This window comes from Antechinus flavipes, chromosome 6 (genome assembly GCF_016432865.1).
Source record: "Antechinus flavipes isolate AdamAnt ecotype Samford, QLD, Australia chromosome 6, AdamAnt_v2, whole genome shotgun sequence".
In the NCBI taxonomy this organism is placed as follows: domain Eukaryota; kingdom Metazoa; phylum Chordata; class Mammalia; order Dasyuromorphia; family Dasyuridae; genus Antechinus; species Antechinus flavipes.
The window spans coordinates 252,958,826-252,976,970 of NC_067403.1; the positions used below are offsets into that span (position 1 = coordinate 252,958,826).

At 57.2% G+C, this 18,145-nt stretch overlaps 1 protein-coding gene across 6 annotated transcripts in view; it reads right to left on the minus strand.

The window, feature by feature from the left end:
* The window catches only part of SYT7 (synaptotagmin 7), an 88,336-nt gene that overhangs the window by 26,503 nt on the left and 43,688 nt on the right, over positions 1 to 18,145 (minus strand). The window contains exons 3-6 of one of the 6 annotated variants that reach the window (XM_051966374.1): positions 16,856 to 16,935; positions 11,653 to 11,784; positions 10,290 to 10,514; positions 6,237 to 6,611 (exon numbers count right to left, since the gene is read on the minus strand). In XM_051966374.1, the coding sequence (XP_051822334.1) occupies positions 6,237 to 6,611; positions 10,290 to 10,514; positions 11,653 to 11,784; positions 16,856 to 16,935 (812 nt within the window). The remainder of the gene's footprint in view (positions 1 to 6,236; positions 6,612 to 10,289; positions 10,515 to 11,652; positions 11,785 to 16,855; positions 16,936 to 18,145) is intronic. The other 5 variants (XM_051966375.1, XM_051966377.1, XM_051966378.1 and 2 more) reach the window with 5 other exon arrangements.

Genomic DNA, 18,145 nt, shown 5'->3' on the forward strand with positions numbered 1-18,145 from the left:
CCACAGGCCTGGGAGTGATTCTGGTCTCTGGGCCTCCTTCAGAGTTTCCACTCCCCGTAGCTGGGGAGGGTTAATGACCCTGAACATCCTGGCCCAGCATCCCACCTCTTAAAAACAGAGAGCGTCCAGTCCGGCCTGGACCCAAACTGGAATCAGCCTCGAGGACGTACCCAACACATGGTCGTCCAGCTCATTGGAAGCACTCTGGTAAGCGGGGCAGAAATCTCCACTTTTTGGACCCTTTTAATTATTAAGAATGAGGCTGGATTTGGCTTCTGAAACTCATCAGATCAGAGGTCACGGGTTTCACTCCCTTCATCTTACAGGTGGGATAACTTGCCCAAGTTTACACAAGGAGCAACAGGCAGAGCTCTAACATCTTTCTCCTGCACCAATATGCTGTCTCCTCCTCACCGCTGTGGACTTGGGCACTAAGAACAGAGCCGATTCTTCCATGGAACTGCCCTTTGGATACTTGCAGAGAGCAATCCTGTCTTTTCCACTCTTGGGCTTAACGTTCCTACTTTCTTCATTCCATCCTTGAACATCCTGGTCTCCAGGGCCCTCAAAATCCTGGCCACCCTCCGATGTACTCATTCGTTTGTTTTAATGTCTCCCCAAAATCTGAACACAGTGCTCCAGATGTGGTCTGACCAGAACAGCATGCAGGGGGATTATCGACTCTAGGTTTGCCCGCTGACCAATTCAATCATTTGTTGAATCCAACTGAACTGGTTAGAATTTCTCTTGGAAGGCAGGATGTTCTTACTGAAATGGTATGACCAGTTCTATCTTTGGTAATCTAATTACCTCCATTCTGGGCATTATGATACCACTAATGTAGCCTTAGGGGGCAAGCAGACAAGATCTGGGCCCTCTAGATCCTTGGGTTTTGGAGGAATGTCTCTTTGAGCTATCTCCAAGTAGCTTGGGCCGGATTCAAGGAAAGACTTGGCATAAGCCAACACTGTCTCTCTTTTCTCTTTTTCCAGAAACACAGCTTCTGAGCTAAGACGCTCCTCTGGGTCAGGATCATCCAAATGCTTCAGGGGTTAGACCTTTGAGATCTTCAGTTTGGTGATGGGGCCCCTCCAAAGCAGACAGGAAATCTCTTCTAGCAAGACGCCATTTAAAGATTTCTCCTTGAGATGAGGTGAAGAATCTGAGGGCAGGAGGAATGATTTCGTGGTAGTCCAGGGATCATTCATTACGATCCAAGATCTTGAATTGTGAAGGAGACTTGGAGAGGGTGAAAGTTGTAATGGATGTTGCCAAGTAGGAAAACCAGTGCTTGGCTCAAGAAGTCCTCAAAGGACATCAGTATACACAAGGGGATGGACTGGTCCAATGGATGATGCAGAGAACAAGGATATTTTTGAGGATGGATTAATTATGAACAAAAACTAGAAAGGAGGTACAAAGCCTCCCGACTCTATTAAGGTATCCAGAAGCCCGATCAGATGCTGGTCAAACAGCCCACAGCACAAAGGTAAGGTCAGTGGCCAGCTACTTCTTCCTCTTGCCTAACAGCATACGAATTGGCTAGGTTTGCTTTGTGAAGGATAGCCAGTCTTGTTGGGCTTCTCAGAAGGTGAAAGACGGAGAGCATCAGAGCCGGGTTTCTTAACTTGATTTGAAAGTCTATGGACTCATTTAAAAATAATTTCATAAAATTTACAAGTCAATAAACACCTACTACGTGCCAGGGGCTGTGCTAATTTCAAGACAATTCCTTTGTCATCCTATGTGTTTTACTTTATGCATTTTAAAACCTTATCATGACAAGATTTCACCACATTGCCCATGGTATATTAAAAAGTTAAGAATCCCTGATCTAAAGAAATATGAATTATTATCGCTAAAAATGAGACCATTAAAGCACTTTGAATGGTACAAAATGCTACACGTAATTGTAGAATGATGATAATAATAATACTTATGTCTTAGGAGCTGCATGACTATACCTATATAATTGATAGTAAATTGTTTGATTTCTTAAAAAAGAGGGAGAAAGAATTTGGAACTAATTTTTTTTTGAAAATATTAAAAATTATTTTCCCATGAAATTGGAAAAAAATTAAAACAAAATAATTTTAAAATAAATAAATTATTTCTTTTAAAGAAATGCTTATTTTTTAGGTGGTGGGAAAGATCTAAAAAGGGCCAGAAAGAGTAGAGGTAGAAGCCAACAGCCTTAGGACTGAAGGATATGGCAATGGAGAAGGTGGGGGACTAACAGCCCTACGAGGGTTGTCAGAAATAAAGATGGATCCCACCAAGAGTAGAAATGTACCATCCCTGCTCAGTAGAGAGGGACAGCCATCTTAGATGATATTTTCACTAATTTGGGGGAAACAACATTCCTCCTACACTCCTGTCAGCCTGAAATCTACCCCCCCACACACCTTTGTTCTTTGCCCTTCTTGACTTGGTAAAATTCCATCCAGCTTCCAGAAACAAAACACCACCATGTTTTCCCCTCACTTAATGCATTTTCGGGTGCTCCTCTGACCCTCTTTGAACGCCAAATGGCTCTTTCCCCATGAGCATCAACCTCCCACAGGTCTGAACACTATAACCTCCAGAAGCCAGAATATTGTAGTTGAAATTCCTTTTTTTTTTCCAGAATTGAGGGAGGAGGAGGGAAAAATTTGGCGTTGGACATTATGCTTTGCTTGGATGTCTCTAATGTCCTTGTCAGATGTTATCTGTGTTGAGATTTTGTGCGCTCATGAGACTGGGAGAGCCTTGGGGCAGAGACTATTTCTTATAAAAACTTGGTATCTCCTACGGCATTCAGGACAAGCTCGGAACATAGCAAACACTCAATAAATGGTTCTTGAATGAAAAGAAAGCATGTTGGAGGACGCTGGTTCCGCCATTTTGCCAAAGAAGCACTAATCTCTCCATGGAAGGGGAAGGATGCTCAGAAAGGATAGGCAAACCATAGGTAGGCCCTCAGAGGTCAGCCAGTTCATCCCCCGTCTAGATTGTAAATCCCCTCAAGGGCAGGGACATTTATCTTTGTATTCCTAGCACTTTAATACATGTTTAATAGACGCTTGCTAACAGTTGATTGGATTTTAGTAGGTCTGTGATCCAATCGATCAAGGGCAATGTCCCTCTCTTATCTTTGGTCAAATTAATGAGTCTCTGAGCCAGGTCATAATGATCATAGTAGCTCATATTTCTCTGCTGTCCTAAGGATTATAACAATCTCATGAGATAAACAGGCAGAACTCCTAATAGTTCTAAATTAATGGCTCGAAAATGGGTCTAAACCCATTTTATATGTGAGCAAAATGAGACTCAGGGAGCTAACGTGATCCGCCAATGGTCACACAATCAGCACAACATCAGAGCCGGGGTCCAAACTCTCTTGATTTCAAGCTACCATTTCTGTCATGAGCTGCAACAAAAGTCACAGCGATAACCGGCATTGGGTTTTAAGGTGTGCAGAATGGTTTTGCTTACGTGCTCACAACAAGACTGGGCGGTAAATACTTCAGGTAGAGCCATGGATTTAAAGCAGGAAGGAGCCCTGGACTAGAAGTCATCTTGGCCAAACCCTCATTTTGAGATAAACAAATTGAAGCCCAGATTAAGTTTAAGATTAGGGCCAGGTCTTTGGTTTCTAAGACTCTTCCACCCCCAAACTACATCACGGGGTCTGGGATGCTAGAGGCCACTGGTGGTAGCATAGTAAGAACAGTTCCTATTTCGTTGGCACTCTGGAGCTCACAAAGCCGCTTGCTCCCAACGGTGCTGGGAGGCGGTGTGTACAAGGACTCTACCCCCATTTTACAGATGAGGAGAGGAAAGGTTCTTGCTCAGAGTTCCAAAGCTGGCTAAGTCTCAAAGTTATGACTTCACTACTGGTCGGGGCTTTTTGCCCCGATGTGCTGAGGGAGGGGGAGGGCATGAAGATCTGTGGGATGGTGAAACCCACCAAACAGATCCTCTGTGGCCCTGGGCTGATACGAGAGCTGGAGGAGGTTGAGCAGCTCTCCACGTAGTGAGATTTGAACATAAGGACCCGGATGGATTGGGAGCGTCATTTGGGAATGGGGCCATCTCTGCAGGGATGAGACTGGGGGCCTTCAGGTCGTCCCAGCGGGGGTTGGGGAGCTCACCGGGGGCGGTGATGATGGCGGACTGGGCTTTGGTGAGATGAGAGCTGGAGAAGGGGCATTTTTAAGACAACGTGGATTCACAGCGTCTGGGAGTTTCCAATGGAAAATGAGGGCAGCTGCAGCGTGATGGCCACGTAGACAGCGGCTGGCATGAAAGGCCAGTGGGTATGTGGCTTAGAAGCCTTGAAGCCCAGAAAAGAGTGACTTTAAGAAGCTCTGCCCTGTCCTACAGTCACACCGTCAAACCTGCCTTGAACTCTGTGGATCCCATTGGGTCTCAATCCTTTGCCAGCTTGTTGTGGGGGAACAGCTGCACCCAGTGAGGCTGGGATATTCAGGAACCGGAGGAAAGAACGTTCCGAGATCTGGGGTTTCAGCAGAAGAGGAACCTGGAGGGAGAGCAGGGTGCGGGAGCTTCTCTGAGGGCAGGAACCAGCTCCTGGCACCCAGCAGGCAGCTAATCAATGTGGCCGGAATTCGATTGTTCTTCTCTTTATCCTTTGATCCTGTTGACTCACTCCCCATCAGCAGCTGGTGGTGACGGTTCCAGGGGAGCCCCCCAACAGGCGCCAACCGGAGCGGCCGGACGTCTCCAAGGAGAGCCTAAGGCGTGGCGGTGGACCTTTCCATGTCTTCTCCTTGGGCATCAGCGGGTCACCTTGGAGCCTTGCCTCCAATCTCTGGGGGGCTGGATTCACTAGGATGCCATCCCTCTCTCTCTGAGCAGTTTGGGGGTGCCCTTTACCCCTGGCGCAAGACAGTGAACCAAACGCTTGAACCTCGCCTCTTGGGCATTAAATCCCATCCTGGCTTCTGGGTCTGGAAGGACAGACAGTGTGAGACCTGAGGCAGGGCCCCTCCATGTCCGTCCGCTGGTGTCCTTGTCCAACAGAATGGGCACCAGGCCCGCTGGAGGATCCTCCCGTTCCCGGGAAGCTTGGACCGGTGGGGGGAAGAGGCAGAGGGTCAGGCCGCTTGGGAGCTCCCGCGTTCTCCACCGTCCAGGTCTATCTCCCCCAGTAACCAGATTCTCTTGATCGTTGGAGGCCGTCCCTTCTCGCGCGGGCCGACTCTTCTTGCTCTGTCCCCAGAATGAAACACGGAGAAAGGACGCCTGCATCGGAGTGGGGGGAGCTGCAAGTCGGGCTCCGTCCCTCCTCCCTGGGCTCAGACTCCCAAGGAGGCTCTTACCTGGGGCGGGGCGGGGCAGAAGAGCAGAGTGGGCAAGCCCGCAGAGGGCGGCCGCGGGAGGCCCCGCATTTGTAATGGGGCAAGGGGAGGCTGGGCAGCTGCCACTGACCCACACCTGCTCTCATAGGGCTCGCGCTCTCTTGGAATGAGAGGGTTCTAGGCTCGGGGAGTCACTTTGAGGGAAGGAAGTGAGGGTGGCTACCAGGGAGGAAGGGCTTGGGAAGGAGTCAGGGGAAGAGGAAAGGAGATGGGGAAGAGGGAGTCAGAGAGGGGGGAAGGGATCTAAGGGGATAAAGGCAGGGAAAGGGGGCAGGCAAATGTTAGAGGAGGAAGAGGAGGGAGAGGTGGGTCCAGGTTACTGGACAAAACCAGGACGGGAAAGCGATGGGGACGAGGATTGGAAAAGGGAAGGGCGGATAAGAGGAGGAAGAAAGTGGGAAGAGGGAGGAAGGGGATCCCGAGGGTGAAGAAAGGGATCAGGGCAAGAGAAAAGAGCCTTTGCTAAAGAGGCTGGGTTGGGACAAGGAAGGAAGTAATAGGTCAGAGATGGGTCAGGAGGAGACAGCGGGCAGGAGGGTGGGAAGCTCTGTGGGGGTCTTGGGTGGGATTCGTCAGGTTCTCTATCCATTCCTATGGACTTGGAGTGGAGGGCAGAGTCTGGGAGGAGGGAGGGCAGGGCAGGGCAGCCAGCATCCTTCCACTGAAGAAAACGCCCTTTTGGGCTTGTGCCCTAGACCACCCTACACTGGAGGGAGCTACAGCTGACTCCCAGGGTCACCTCTCCAAGGGACGGAGAGGAAGAGAACAGCAGAGGAGGGGAGTGGTGGGAGCCAGCGGGGGAAGGAAGATGGATGGGGCGGGAGGGGTGAGATCTGGGGGCACGGGGTGGGCCGGGCCTTGAGAAGGACTTACAGGAAGGACTTCATGTCCAAGCCTCGGTTTCGAATCTGCCCCACAACGTGGTCCCAGCTGCCTGGGTTGGCGCGGCCGCGGCCCCCGGCTGCCGCCCGGTACTTGGAACCGGCCGCGGCGCCCTGGCGGGCCTGGCCCCGGCCATGAGCTCGGGGGTTGGCGGCAGCCGGGGCCGGGCCCGTGTGGGCCTGGAGCTGCCCCAGGCTCTGGCTGGTGGTAGGCTGGCTGGGCTGCCGGCCCCTCTGGTGCTGACTCAGTGGCTGCTGGAGGCTCTGCTGCCGGAGCAGGGTGCGGGGTCGCTGGCATTTCGGGTCCCCCGCCGAGCTGGGGATATACTCTAGAGTAGTGGCCGTGGACAAGGTGGAATCCTCGAAACTTGGGGCCGGCAGCGGCACAGGAGGAGGAGGAGAGGAGAGAAAGGAGAAGCAGATGAAGGAATCAAAGTGGAGAAAAAGGCCAGGACCACGACCAGGAGGCCCCAGGGCAGGGCGCGCTCCGCTGGACCTCTCCGGGCCTCCGTCCCAGGTCATCGCCGCGCCTCGCTGGCCGCTCGCTGCAAAGCCGCACCTCCGAGGCCACTCCGCCCTCCCAAGCCCCCCGCCCTGCTTGGCTCCCCTCCCTCCCGGCCGGCCCCCTTCCTAGCCCCAGCTCTGGCTTCCCTGGGGTAATGGGGACGCCTTGGCAGCTGCGTGATGAAGGGGCTCCTCACACTGGGAGACTGCCAGTAGGGTGCAGGGGGAGCGGTCACCTCCTCACTCCCGAACTGGACAACCTGCAATTTCTGGATTTCTCACAGGAACACGGCAGGAAGGGCCCTTGGGTAACCGTCCAGGCCCGGGAGCTCGTTTCACATAAAGAGGAAACTGAGGTTCAGGGGAATACGGGGGAGGTTTGCCCCGGAGACAATCCCTTCACCACTGTGTAACGTTGCCTCCTGTCCAGGAGAAGCATCTGCCCCGGCTCTTGGCTGAGCCTCCTGGGGCTCAGGGACGGACCTCTCAATGCCCTTTTCTCTTCAATCCTATCGCCCTGGCTCCTGGGAGGACGCTCTGCCCCACGGGGGACCACACTCGCTAAAACAGCCGCGAGATCCCACCCATTTCCACTCACTTTGGGTGAAGAGTTAGACTCCGCTCTGGGAAGGATTCCAGAGATCAACTAGTACAATCTCCCCATTTTACAGAAGGGGAAACAGAGCCACGAGATTTTGAACTCATTCTTTGTGATTCTAAGCCGAGCCCATGATCCATGTTAGAGCTTCAGGAGACCTCGGGAAGAACATCTCCATCAGCGCCCTAGGCTGGTCACCCAGAGCCAGACCCGCTCACTCAGAATCTGCTGTTACCCCCCCTCTGGAGCTTGGGTTACTTAAAAAAAAGAACTTTCCCCGCTCCAAACTTGTTAGCTTTGCCGTACGAGGGGGATCATAGAGGTGCGAGGCCCTTACAAGGGTCCCCCTGCCCACTCTCCTCCCTGTGACTCCCAGACTGCAAGACTGTGTAAAGGTCTCCTTTGAGAACAGAGACAGTCTCGCCGCCATTATTGGTGAGAAGGGAGGCAGTGGGACGGAACTGGAAGGGGGGTCCACAAGGCCCTGAAGAGATACCGTTAGTTATCTCAGCCCTACGAGCTTCATCTCTGGGTCTGTCTCCACCTTTTTAATTGAGGATATTGAGCTAGGTGAGCTCAGAGATTCCTCACTGCTCCAGTACATTCCCCGGGTTAGATCTGAGTCCCTCCCAGCTCGGCCTTCACGTTCAAAGTTCTTCCCAGCTCTTCACGTTATGTGTTCTCCACAGCCCTTCCAGCTCTGACTTTCTGGGCATCTTCTCAGCTCTAATGTTCTGCGTTCTGTGGTTCTTCTTCCCTGATATGCTACGGACCCTTCTGGTTCTGATAGTCCACTTCTAGGAGCCTCCCAGTTCTATCATCCCGTCTCATGGGCCTCTAGGAGACTAGAACCTCCCGCTTCCTGATCACCCTGAGTATGAGGGTCTGTCCAGGAAGTTTTGGGGAACGTTGGTCCCTCGATCTTCAGTTTTCATCTCCCTGGGCTAAGACTGGGAGCCAGAGGCAACCCCAGGGACCTCGGACTTGGCCAAGGGAAGCCCCTCCCCCTCCGCTCCTAAGGGATACCCATTCACCAGCCAGTTGCCAAGGCTCCACCTTCCCCTCCCCTCCACCCCCAACCAGGGCCAACTATTAAGGCTGGAAGGCAATGGTTAAGCTGCCCCTCTGGGCGAAAGAGCGAGAGAGAAAGAGAGAGAGAGAGAAAGAGAGAGAACAAGAACAAGAACAAAAGAAAAGAGAAATAGAATGAGAGAGAAGAAAGCAAAACACAGTCTCAGCAGAGAGCCTGCTGCCCTCGGGGACCCAGGAGCTGTCAGCAACAGGCTGCTACCAGCTTGGACAAGGCCCTCAGCTCTCCAGCCAGTGGCAATAAGAGGCACAGTGCCAGGCCAGGTAGTCCGGCAGTTCCCTGGGGCAGGACAGAGGCAGAGGCCTGACACTACAGCTTCTTCCTCCTCCTCCTCCTCCTCCTCCCTGACCTCATTTTGGGTTTCCTATCACATCCTAAATTAGTCCAATTTACAACCTCTCAGTCACAGGAGACTAAAATTGGTGCTTCTAGGCCCCGAGCCAGTGGAGAGCATCCAGGCCTGGCTGTGGAAATTGCAAAGTGCCAGGCCCAAGTTGCTCTCCTGGAGAGCGGGCCGGGCTGGGCTCGGGCTGCCTGACTCTGAAAGGGCAGGGGTGGGCGGCTCAGGGCTCCGGCTTCCTCTTGGCCAGGCTGCGGGGGAAGCAATGACAAACCCGCTCAGGCTCGGTCCTTCGGCCCGGGGGGCACCAAGGCAGCGGGCAGACTATGGGCGGCGGGGCGGACCGTCTCAGGAGAGTGAGGTGCTCCCCACCGCTGGCACAAGGGCTCTGGCTGGCCAAAGGGCCGGGGAAGGGGCGGCCCACTCGCTGGGAACTAGGGAGGGAGCACTTCCATCTAGTGAGAGTGCTGAGAATGAGCCCGCTCTGAGAGCCGGGAACCGAACTTCCATCCTGACAGCTGCCTCGAATGGGAGTGGGCTGACTGCGGAGGGTGGAGGGTCCCACCTATCACAGGGGAGGCTGTCTGGGGAGGTGGGGGGGCTGTCTCAGCCCACGGGGGGGGCTATCTCAGCCCCTGGAGGGGGGCTGTCTCAGCCCGTGGAGGGGGGCTGTCTTAGCCCATGGGGGGGGCTGTCTCAGCCCGCGGGGGGGGCTATCTCAGCCCGTGGAGGGGGGCTGTCTCAGCCCGCGGGGGTGGGGGGGCTGTCCCAGACGCTGAGCAGGGGGGCCTCTCTTGGTCAGCGACTGCTGCGAGGGCTATTCTGGGACCGCCCGCTTGGGGAGGAGCTCGAGTGCCAATAAAGGGAAAGCTGAGGCCGGAGCCCGGAATAAGTCCAGTGGAACACAAGCACGGCTCACTGACCAAGACTGAGACAGCCGATGGGAATGGATGAGATGAGAATGAACCGACCAAAGGGGGACGGCCCGGACGCCGAGCTCGGACGAGCCGGGGGCAGACGGCACGATGGGACGACCAAGGATGGGGCGAGCCAATGGAATAGCCCGATGGTAGAGAATGGACCACGAGAGAGGGCCGGGGGGGCCTTCCGTGAGAAGGCGCGGCCGTATGGACATGGGAGGAAACGATGGCAGAGGATGGCACGGCCCGGCCGGCGGGGATGGGATGGTCCGGCGGAGAAGGCCGCGGGCCGGAGTACGATGAGCCAGCGGCTGAAATGGGAACTCCGGGCTGGAATGAGGCCGCCCGGGGTGGGATGGACCAGCAAAGAGAGAGACCAGCGTCTGATGGGAACAGAAGGAAGGGGCAGCAGCCAGATGCCCGAGCGGGCCGGGCGGGCCGAGGGTGGGCGGCGGGACGGCCCCGCGGCCCAGGAGGGGACGGCCCGAGAGCCGGGGGTGGGGGCCGACTCCGGGTGCCCCTCGCGCCACCACGTCCACCCCGGGGGCAGCCGGGCGCCCGGCTCGCTCCGGCCGCGGCGCGCTCTCACTCACTTGGACCGGCTGAGCTTCCCTGTGGCGAGGTGGCTCTGCACCGTGTGCCATCGGCCTCTCCCCGCCTTCCCGTTGCCGGGCTCGCTGTGGGCAGACACGCTGCTCCTCATGGCGTCCTCTGTGGGCAGCGGCGGAGGCGGCGCCTGCTTCTCCCCTGGCCGGCCTTCCCGTTCCACCGCCAGCCCCGCCGCGGCGGCCACTCTGGCGCCTGCCAGGAGGGTGCCACTGGAGGCCGGGGGCCCGGCCGGAGGAGCGCCAGGCGGGGGGGAGAGCGGACCGTACACGGGGGGGGGGGGGGGAGGAGGAGGAGAACAAGGACAGATAAAAGGAAGAGAGAGACAGAGAGAGAGGAGGAGGAGAGAGACGGACAGACAAGAGACAGACAGAGAGAGAGAGAGAGACATCAGCACTGCAAATGGGCCCACCGAGCCTGCGGAGAGGAGAGAGAGGGCTGGGGGAGAGAACAACGCACCACGACAACGGAGGGGGCCCTCCCCCCCGCCTGGGGCGGGGGCTCGGGGTGGGGGAGGGCAGCCGCCTCAAACTCTATCCCACAGGACAACGGAGGGTTAACGACGGAGGAGCGGGCTGTCCAGGAGAGGAGGCCCAGCAGGGAGAAAGAGAGAGCCGAGTTAGTGAGAGAGCTTCACCATCCATCACCACCGCCACCAGCCACCAACCACCGACCTCCGACCACTGACCACCGACCACCGACCACCAACCAGCAGCAGCAGCAGCAGCGGCAGCGGCAGCAGCGCAGCAGCAGCAGCCACAACACACCAGCGGGGAGAGAAACAGAGGCAGAGCCGCGCGTCGAGAAGGGGGACGCCAAAACGGGCAACCCCGTCCTGACTGGGGAGGAGGGCGGCGGGCCGCGGGGAGGAGGCCGCCCGGGCCATGGGGAGGAGGGCTGCTTAGGCCACGGGGAGGAGGGCCAGCGGGCCGCGGGAAGGAGGCCGCCCGGGCCATGGGGAGGAGGGCTGCTTAGGCCACGGGGAGGAGGCCGCCCGGGCCGTGGGGAGGAGGGCCTATCTGGGCCACAGAGCGGAAGGCCCGCTTAGGCTGTGGGAGGGCTGCCCAGGCTGTGGGGAGAAGGGCCGGCAGGCCGCAGGGAGGAGGGCCCATCTGGGCTTTGGCCGTGGGGAGGAGAGCCCACCTGGGCCACGGGCCGGGACCCCGGCCTCTCCTGAGTGACTGGCCCTGGGGGGCGGAGGCAGGCGGGGAGGCCGGGAGAGGGAGGGGTTGCTCGTCTCCATGGTCACTCTGTCCATGGGGTGGACGGGGAGGGGGTGGGGGGACGAAGAGGAGGGGGGCGGGGGTGCGCATATACTCAGTACATATCAAATCAGGTAAAGAAACTCACTTGAGGGACAGGCGTGGATCACCATAAGGGGCGTAGGGTGAAATGTTTAGGATAAACTCCTTGGGAGGGTAGGAGCTCCATTTCTGCTGCACTGTGCTCTCATTGTTATTCCAAAATTCTCTGTCTACATCACTAGAGGGGCAAAGAGAGAGGGAAGAAAACAGGGAGATACAAGAAGCAAAAATCCGTAGTCCTGCGAGGGAGGAACCAGAAGGAGCTGAGCCCTGGGTGGCCTGGGAGGCGGGGGCGGCCGGGGAGGGAGTGGACTCCTGTGGAAGAAAGACCCCCCCGCCCCCCCACACTCTGCACACAACCCGCGTCCACACGGTCAGCACACGCACACACACACAGGCAGAGGGGAAGGGAGGCGGGGGCCGGGCCGAGCCCCCGCGGGGGGAGGCGGGCGGACGGGTGCCCCACACCTTGGAAGCTGGTGGGAGAGAGAGAGAGACAGAGAGAGAGACAGAGAGAGAGAGGGAGAGGGGAGAGCCCTGGATGGCAGGCTCAGGCCTCGGCCCGGGGTGGGAGGTCAGCTTCTGCTGCTTCTGGCCTCTCCCAGGGAGCCCCCGGCCCCCCTTCCTCCCCAGCGGCCACCAATGGCTCAGGACCATGGGATTAGGGCCCTCAGAAGCCAGATAGTCCAACCCCCTCATCCTCCAGAGGGGGAAACAGGCCCCAGAGGGGGGAGTTATCCAGGCAAGGTCATGGCCGTAAGTTACAGTCAGGTTTGGAACCCAGCCTTCAAGTCCAAGCCTTCTCCAGCTCCCACTCTACCTCAAACTGACCAATTCTCTCTTCCCAAGAATTCTTTTTCTTTTCCCCAGAATTCCTCTTCCTCCCTTTTGTCCCTTCTGGAATGGGCCCATCTCTTCCCCCTAAATGAAACTCCCTTGATCCTTTGTACTCATATCCCCAGTGGTTCACACATAGGAGGCGCTTAATAAATGACTATTAATAAATGTTACTTATTCTTGGAGACCCCAAGACTGGAGAAGGACCCTAATGAGTCACTAGTGGTCCTCAAGAAATTTCCTCTCCCCCTAGGATTGGCAATGGGGCAGTGTGCAAGAGTGCGTGTGCGAGAGTGCGTGTGTGAGAGCACATGTGTGAGCGTGTGTGTATGAGAGAGCGCATGTGCGAGAGTCCGTGTGCGAGAGTGCGTGTGAGCGTGTGTGTATGAGAGCACGTGTGCAAGAGTGCGTGTGCGAGAGCACGTGTGTGAGCGTGTGTGTATGAGAGAGCGCGTGTGCGAGAGTGCGTGTGCGAGAGCACGTGTGTGAGCGTGTGTGTATGAGAGAGCGCGTGTGCGAGAGTGCGTGTGTGAGTGCGTGTATGAGAGAGTGCGTGTGTGAGAGCACGTGTGTGTGCGTGTACAAAAGTGCGTGTGTGAGTGTGTGTATGAGAGAGTGCGTGTGCAAGAGTGCGTGTGTGAGCATGTATGTATGAGAGAGCGTGTGTGCGAGCATGTGTGTATGAGCACGTGTGCGAGAGTGCGTGTGCAAGAGTGCGTGTGTGAGTGTGTGTGTATGAGAGAGTGCATGTGTGAATGTGTGTATGAGAGAGTACGTGTGTGAGAGTGCGTGTGTATGAGAGGGCGTGTGCAAGAGCACGTGTGTGAGTGTGTGTGTAAGAGTGCGTGTGCAACAGCACGTGTGTGAGCGTGTGTGTGTGAGACTATTCTGGGATTCAAAGACTGAGAGCCAAAGGTCCCACGGCAGCTTTCCCCCCCAGCCCGGGTCTGCTGCCTTGGGACCAGGGCAGGAAATTGAAGTTCCCTGGCCCCTGCCATACCTTTGCCAGATCAAGATTTAAAGGAAAGTTGCCCCCTAGCACTCCAGGGGTCAGTGACCACTTCCCTGGCCACCAGAGTGAGGCAGGACCAGCGGGGTCCAGCTCAGAGCCAGCAGAAGCCGGGCAGGGGCGGGGGGGGGGCCTAGAGGCCGCTCAGATTGAGGGTCCCCTGAGAATTTACACTGAAGAAGGCAAGAAGGCGGCCGGGCTGACAAGAGATACAGGAGAGAGCCCAAGGGACCCTGGGATGTCAGGGCAGGGTTTAGGGCTGGGCAGCCACACTCCCCAGCAGGGCTCAGTGGGGCTGAAATGGTCCAGGTCCCTCTTTAAGGCTCAGGGAGGCCCTGCTGGGGATGGAGAATGGGAGGGGAGAGTCATAAAGGCAAAGGGAGAATTGGGGAGGACCTTTGGAGTCCAAGCTTTAGGGCCGGGAGAGACCTTCACATCTTACACAACCTCAGAAGCGAGATTCGAACCCAGGTTTTCTGATTCCAAAATCAGTGGTCCTGCCGCTCCAGACTACATTCTCTGGCAATGGTGCAGGCAACAAGTACCAGGGGAGAAGGGGCTCCATCTCCGCCCTCCTGAACCCCCAGAGATCAAGGACAGGAGGACTCCCTTTCTGGCCAGAGCTCCCGCCTTTGAGTGTCAGGAAAGCCAGGGGATCTCAGGTCTGCGGAAACGGAAATCCGCCTGACCTGACTTGGGACAGGGCAGAGGATTATGGGGGCAAAGATCAGAATGGGGAAGAGAGTGGGCCCAGCCCTTGGGGTACCCCCCTACACCCCTCCCAGGGCCCTGGAGGCAAAGGAGCCATAGCTCTGCCAAGGGATGGGAACTCTTGGGGTGGGACGGGTTGACATGGGTCACGGGGAAGGCCCTTGTAGAGGACACCGCCATCTCCTTCCCCACCCAGCCCCTGGGATACTGGAGCCCATCTCTCCAGGTTTTCCAACTCTTATCTCAGTCAGATACTGAGCCATCTCCTCTCCCTCCCCCAGGCGCTGTCATGGGACTGTCCATGGTGCTGAACTCGACTCAGCCCCATGACCCGGGGCAGGGATTTAGCTCTTGGTGACATGAATCAGACCCCAACTCAGGGCCCCAGGGTTGGTTGCAACAAGTGGAACATGGGACAACGGTTCCTATTCTCACGGATCCAGAGAAAGACCCTCCTGAAGAGGGGAAAATGTAATCCAGGACCCTCACCCAACATGAGCTTCTCAGGGGAAAAGCCCAGCCCTGTCATGTCCCTGAAAATTAGGGGAGAGTTGGGGGGAGTTCCTCGGCTGCACAGCCTCCTCCCCGCCCCCATCCTCATCTCTACAGCATGGAGACTCACAATTCCCCCCCGAACCCCTTGGACAGAACCTGGAGCTGGGGTCCATCATCACAACATGGGGAGCTTACGCTCTGATCAGCTCAAGCTGCTGAAGGGGGTGGGTAAGGATGGAGCCTGGGGCCAAAATACAAAGGCCTCCAAGACGGGTGGTTGGGGGTCCTACATGAATGAAAGGGGAGACCCAGACCACACAGGTGCAGAACAACCCAGACCTGACTCCTGTCTGGGGCCTGGGCACCAACCCCAGCCTAGTACGTCCACAATTGCTTTCCTTTACCCCTAACGATGGGCAACAAAGCCACGCTCTGGCCTCTTTGCCAGACTCCAGCCCTGGAGGCTGGGGAATGGACTCCCATCATCCTAGGGACGGGGACCCTCCCCCATGGCTCTCTGGAGGTTGGAGGCTGGGGGCTGGGCAATGGGAGGGCAGGTCCAGAAGGCTGCTCAGGAACGCCCGGGCCCAGCCAACCCAACATCAGAAAGCTGGGCCCTCATGTCTCTGGATATCGGAGCTCCCGGCTCTGAAGCTGAGAGGCCGTCCCACAGAGCAGAAGGAGGCTTCCAAAGAGACCTGAGGCTGCTTCTTGGGAAGCCGCGACACCATTTCTTTATTCACCCCCACCCCGATCCTCCCTGGCTTCAGTTAAATCTAGGCCTGGAGCCAGGTTTGAGTGTGGAAGGAGAGGGAAAGAGCAGAAGGAGGAGGAAAGGGGGATAGAGGATGAGGGCAGGTGGAGGGGAAACCATGGGGGAAGAGAGAGAGGGGAAGATGTAGAAAGGAGGGAAGGCAGGACGAGGGAAGATGAAGAAGGTGGGGACAAAATGTGGGCAGGGAGGAGCAGAAGGGAATCGGGAGTGAGGAAGTCCTGCACTGCCTCTGGCTGGGAAACTGTTCTCTGAGCCTCCAGCCCGGGGGCCACTCGGTCCCCAGCTGGCAGGACATGAGGGAGGACAGAAGGGGAGGAAGCCAGCTGGGGAGTGAGAGAGAGGCCCCTGTCACGCGGCCCAGAATCCCTGCAGAACCTCGGGAAGGGTCTCACAGTCCAGCTGGGACTCAGCCCCACCAGGGCCCCAGGGCCTTCTCCTACAAGCCGGAGAGCAGAGGTACTCCTTAAGTCAGGGAGAGGGGACGCTGCAGGGGAAGATCCGCAGCCCCAGCCAGGTTCAAACCCAGCAAAGGAAGCTTCCAGACTTCTGAGAGACGGGAGAGGGAAGTGGACAGGGGTCTTGGGGAGGAAGGAGAAGCTTTTCCATCCCACCCTCCCTCAGAACCCGGCCAGTCACAGGGAGGGGGAAGATCTCCCCCAAATTTTTCACGTTGTCCACAATCTGGGGAGTGCTTGGGGAAGCACTGAAGAAAAGTCACACCCACTTTATAGATGAGAAAACCAAGTCCCCGTTCAGTTAGCAAGTCACAATCTGGAACCCAGACCCCCTCCCAGACTTCAAAATCCTCCACCCTGTCTATTGTACGTCGGTATTCATGGGGCCTGGGGCCGTGTGTGCATGTGCAGGAGGCTTGGGTGTTGTGGCTGCTGGGAGGGGGCGTGTAGACAGCTTAATTCCAATGGAAACACCGTGGCAAGGGCAGAGGTGTCTGAGGGAGGCGGGCTCCAAGTGGTGAGAAGGGGAGATGTCAGGGCGAGGTTCTGGAAGGGGATGTGGAGGGGGTGCCTTGTAGGGGGTAGATGTAAGTGTGGGGGAGACTTTCATGGCAGAGAAGTCTGTGTGTGGCAGGGAAAGGTAAGAGAATGAGGGGGAAAAAGAAGGGGGTGTCAGGGCAAGGTTCTGGGGGGATGTGGAGATGTGGGGAAAGTCTGTGTGTGGCAGGGAAATGTAACAGAATGGGGGGAAAAGAAGGGGGTGTCAGGGCAAGGTTCTAGGGGGATGTGGAGATGTAGGACCCTTGTAGGGGTGGGGGGAAGTCTGTGTGTGGCAGGGAAATGTAAGAGGATGGGGCGGGGGTGGAAGGAGAGCCGTGGGGACACCTCTCACCTCAGTGGCCGGCTGCCTCGACGCCCCTGCCCCACAAGCCGATTTGGCCCACCCCACACTCCCCCGGGCACCTACTTGATAGCCTTCTTCTCACTGCGCCCACGCCCAGAGTCTGGGGTGCCCACGGTCTCTAGGGAATTCTTGTAGCGTTTGCCCTGTGGAGAGAATAACAGGGTCACTCAAAGAGGAATCCTCGCAGAAGCAGAAGGGGTCTTAGAGGCCTTCAAATAAATATTTTACAGATGGGTAAACTGAGGCAAAGAGCAGGCAGTAAACGCTTGGAAAAGTGGCCGAACCACTGGTGCTTTTGCTCTGGGACCCTGAGGCCCACTCGCCCCTCAAAATTCCAAGCCAAGTCCTTCTAGCTAGCCAGGATTGGATTTAGGGGAGCGAAGGGCAGAGGGTTCTGTTTCACCCTTAGTGAAACAGGCCTGTCCCCTGGAGAACAGAAGAAGGGAGACCTTGAAACGCCAGAGAATGAGCAGAGAGACCTGGGGGACCTGAGAGCACGTGATCTTTGGGGGCCTCAGTTTCCCCATCTGTAAAAATCTCTTCCTGCTCTAAGCCGACGCTCTCGTGAGCCACGATTCAGAGCCCAAACCTCGCCCAGCCCTGGGTTTGTAGAGGAAGCACGTGAGACCCAGAAGTTTTCTTAACAATGACTTTCTGGAAAGTAGAACGGGACGGCTGGCCACTTATTGGGTGGAAACCCAGGCTCATCCTCGCCTTGTGGCCTCGAACTCGGGCCCGTGCCTTGGAGTCCTGCGCTCCGCTGGACGGCAGGTTGGCTCTGCTCCCGGCCCGGGCCTGTTCTGCCGTCCCCCAGGGTCCTGGCCAGGCTCCCAGACGCACAGCTCCGCTCTCCATGGACAGACGGCTCTCGGGCGCCCGGCCCGGCCACGTCACGCTGCCCACGTCACCGCCCCCGCATGGCGTGGGCAGCCGCCCCGCAGGGCTGGCAGGGGCCCGGTGACGCGAGCGGCCGGGGCGGGGAGGCCGGCGGCTTTCCGCTAGGTCTGGGCGGGCCGACCGCCGCCCCGGAGGGACACAGAGCCCGGCCGCTGCTCGGGCCAAGGCCGGCTCACGGCCCCGGGTCCCGGCGTCTCGGACCACAAGGCCGGGGATTCCGAAGGGCAGCACTTACTGCTCACTGCTGGGGAAACCGAGGTTTCCTCTGGTCCGATGCTGTTCAGGATCTGAAGCCGGAGCTCAGACAATTTCCCCGAGAAGTTTGCCCATGACACAAAATGGCCAATAGCGGGCCGGGCCCTGGGCCCTCTGACCCTAAACTCGGGGTCCTCTCAGTGAGCCCGGGGGTGAGGAAGGAGGGGGACGGAGCCCAGGATCAGCTCCCTCTGAGGAGGG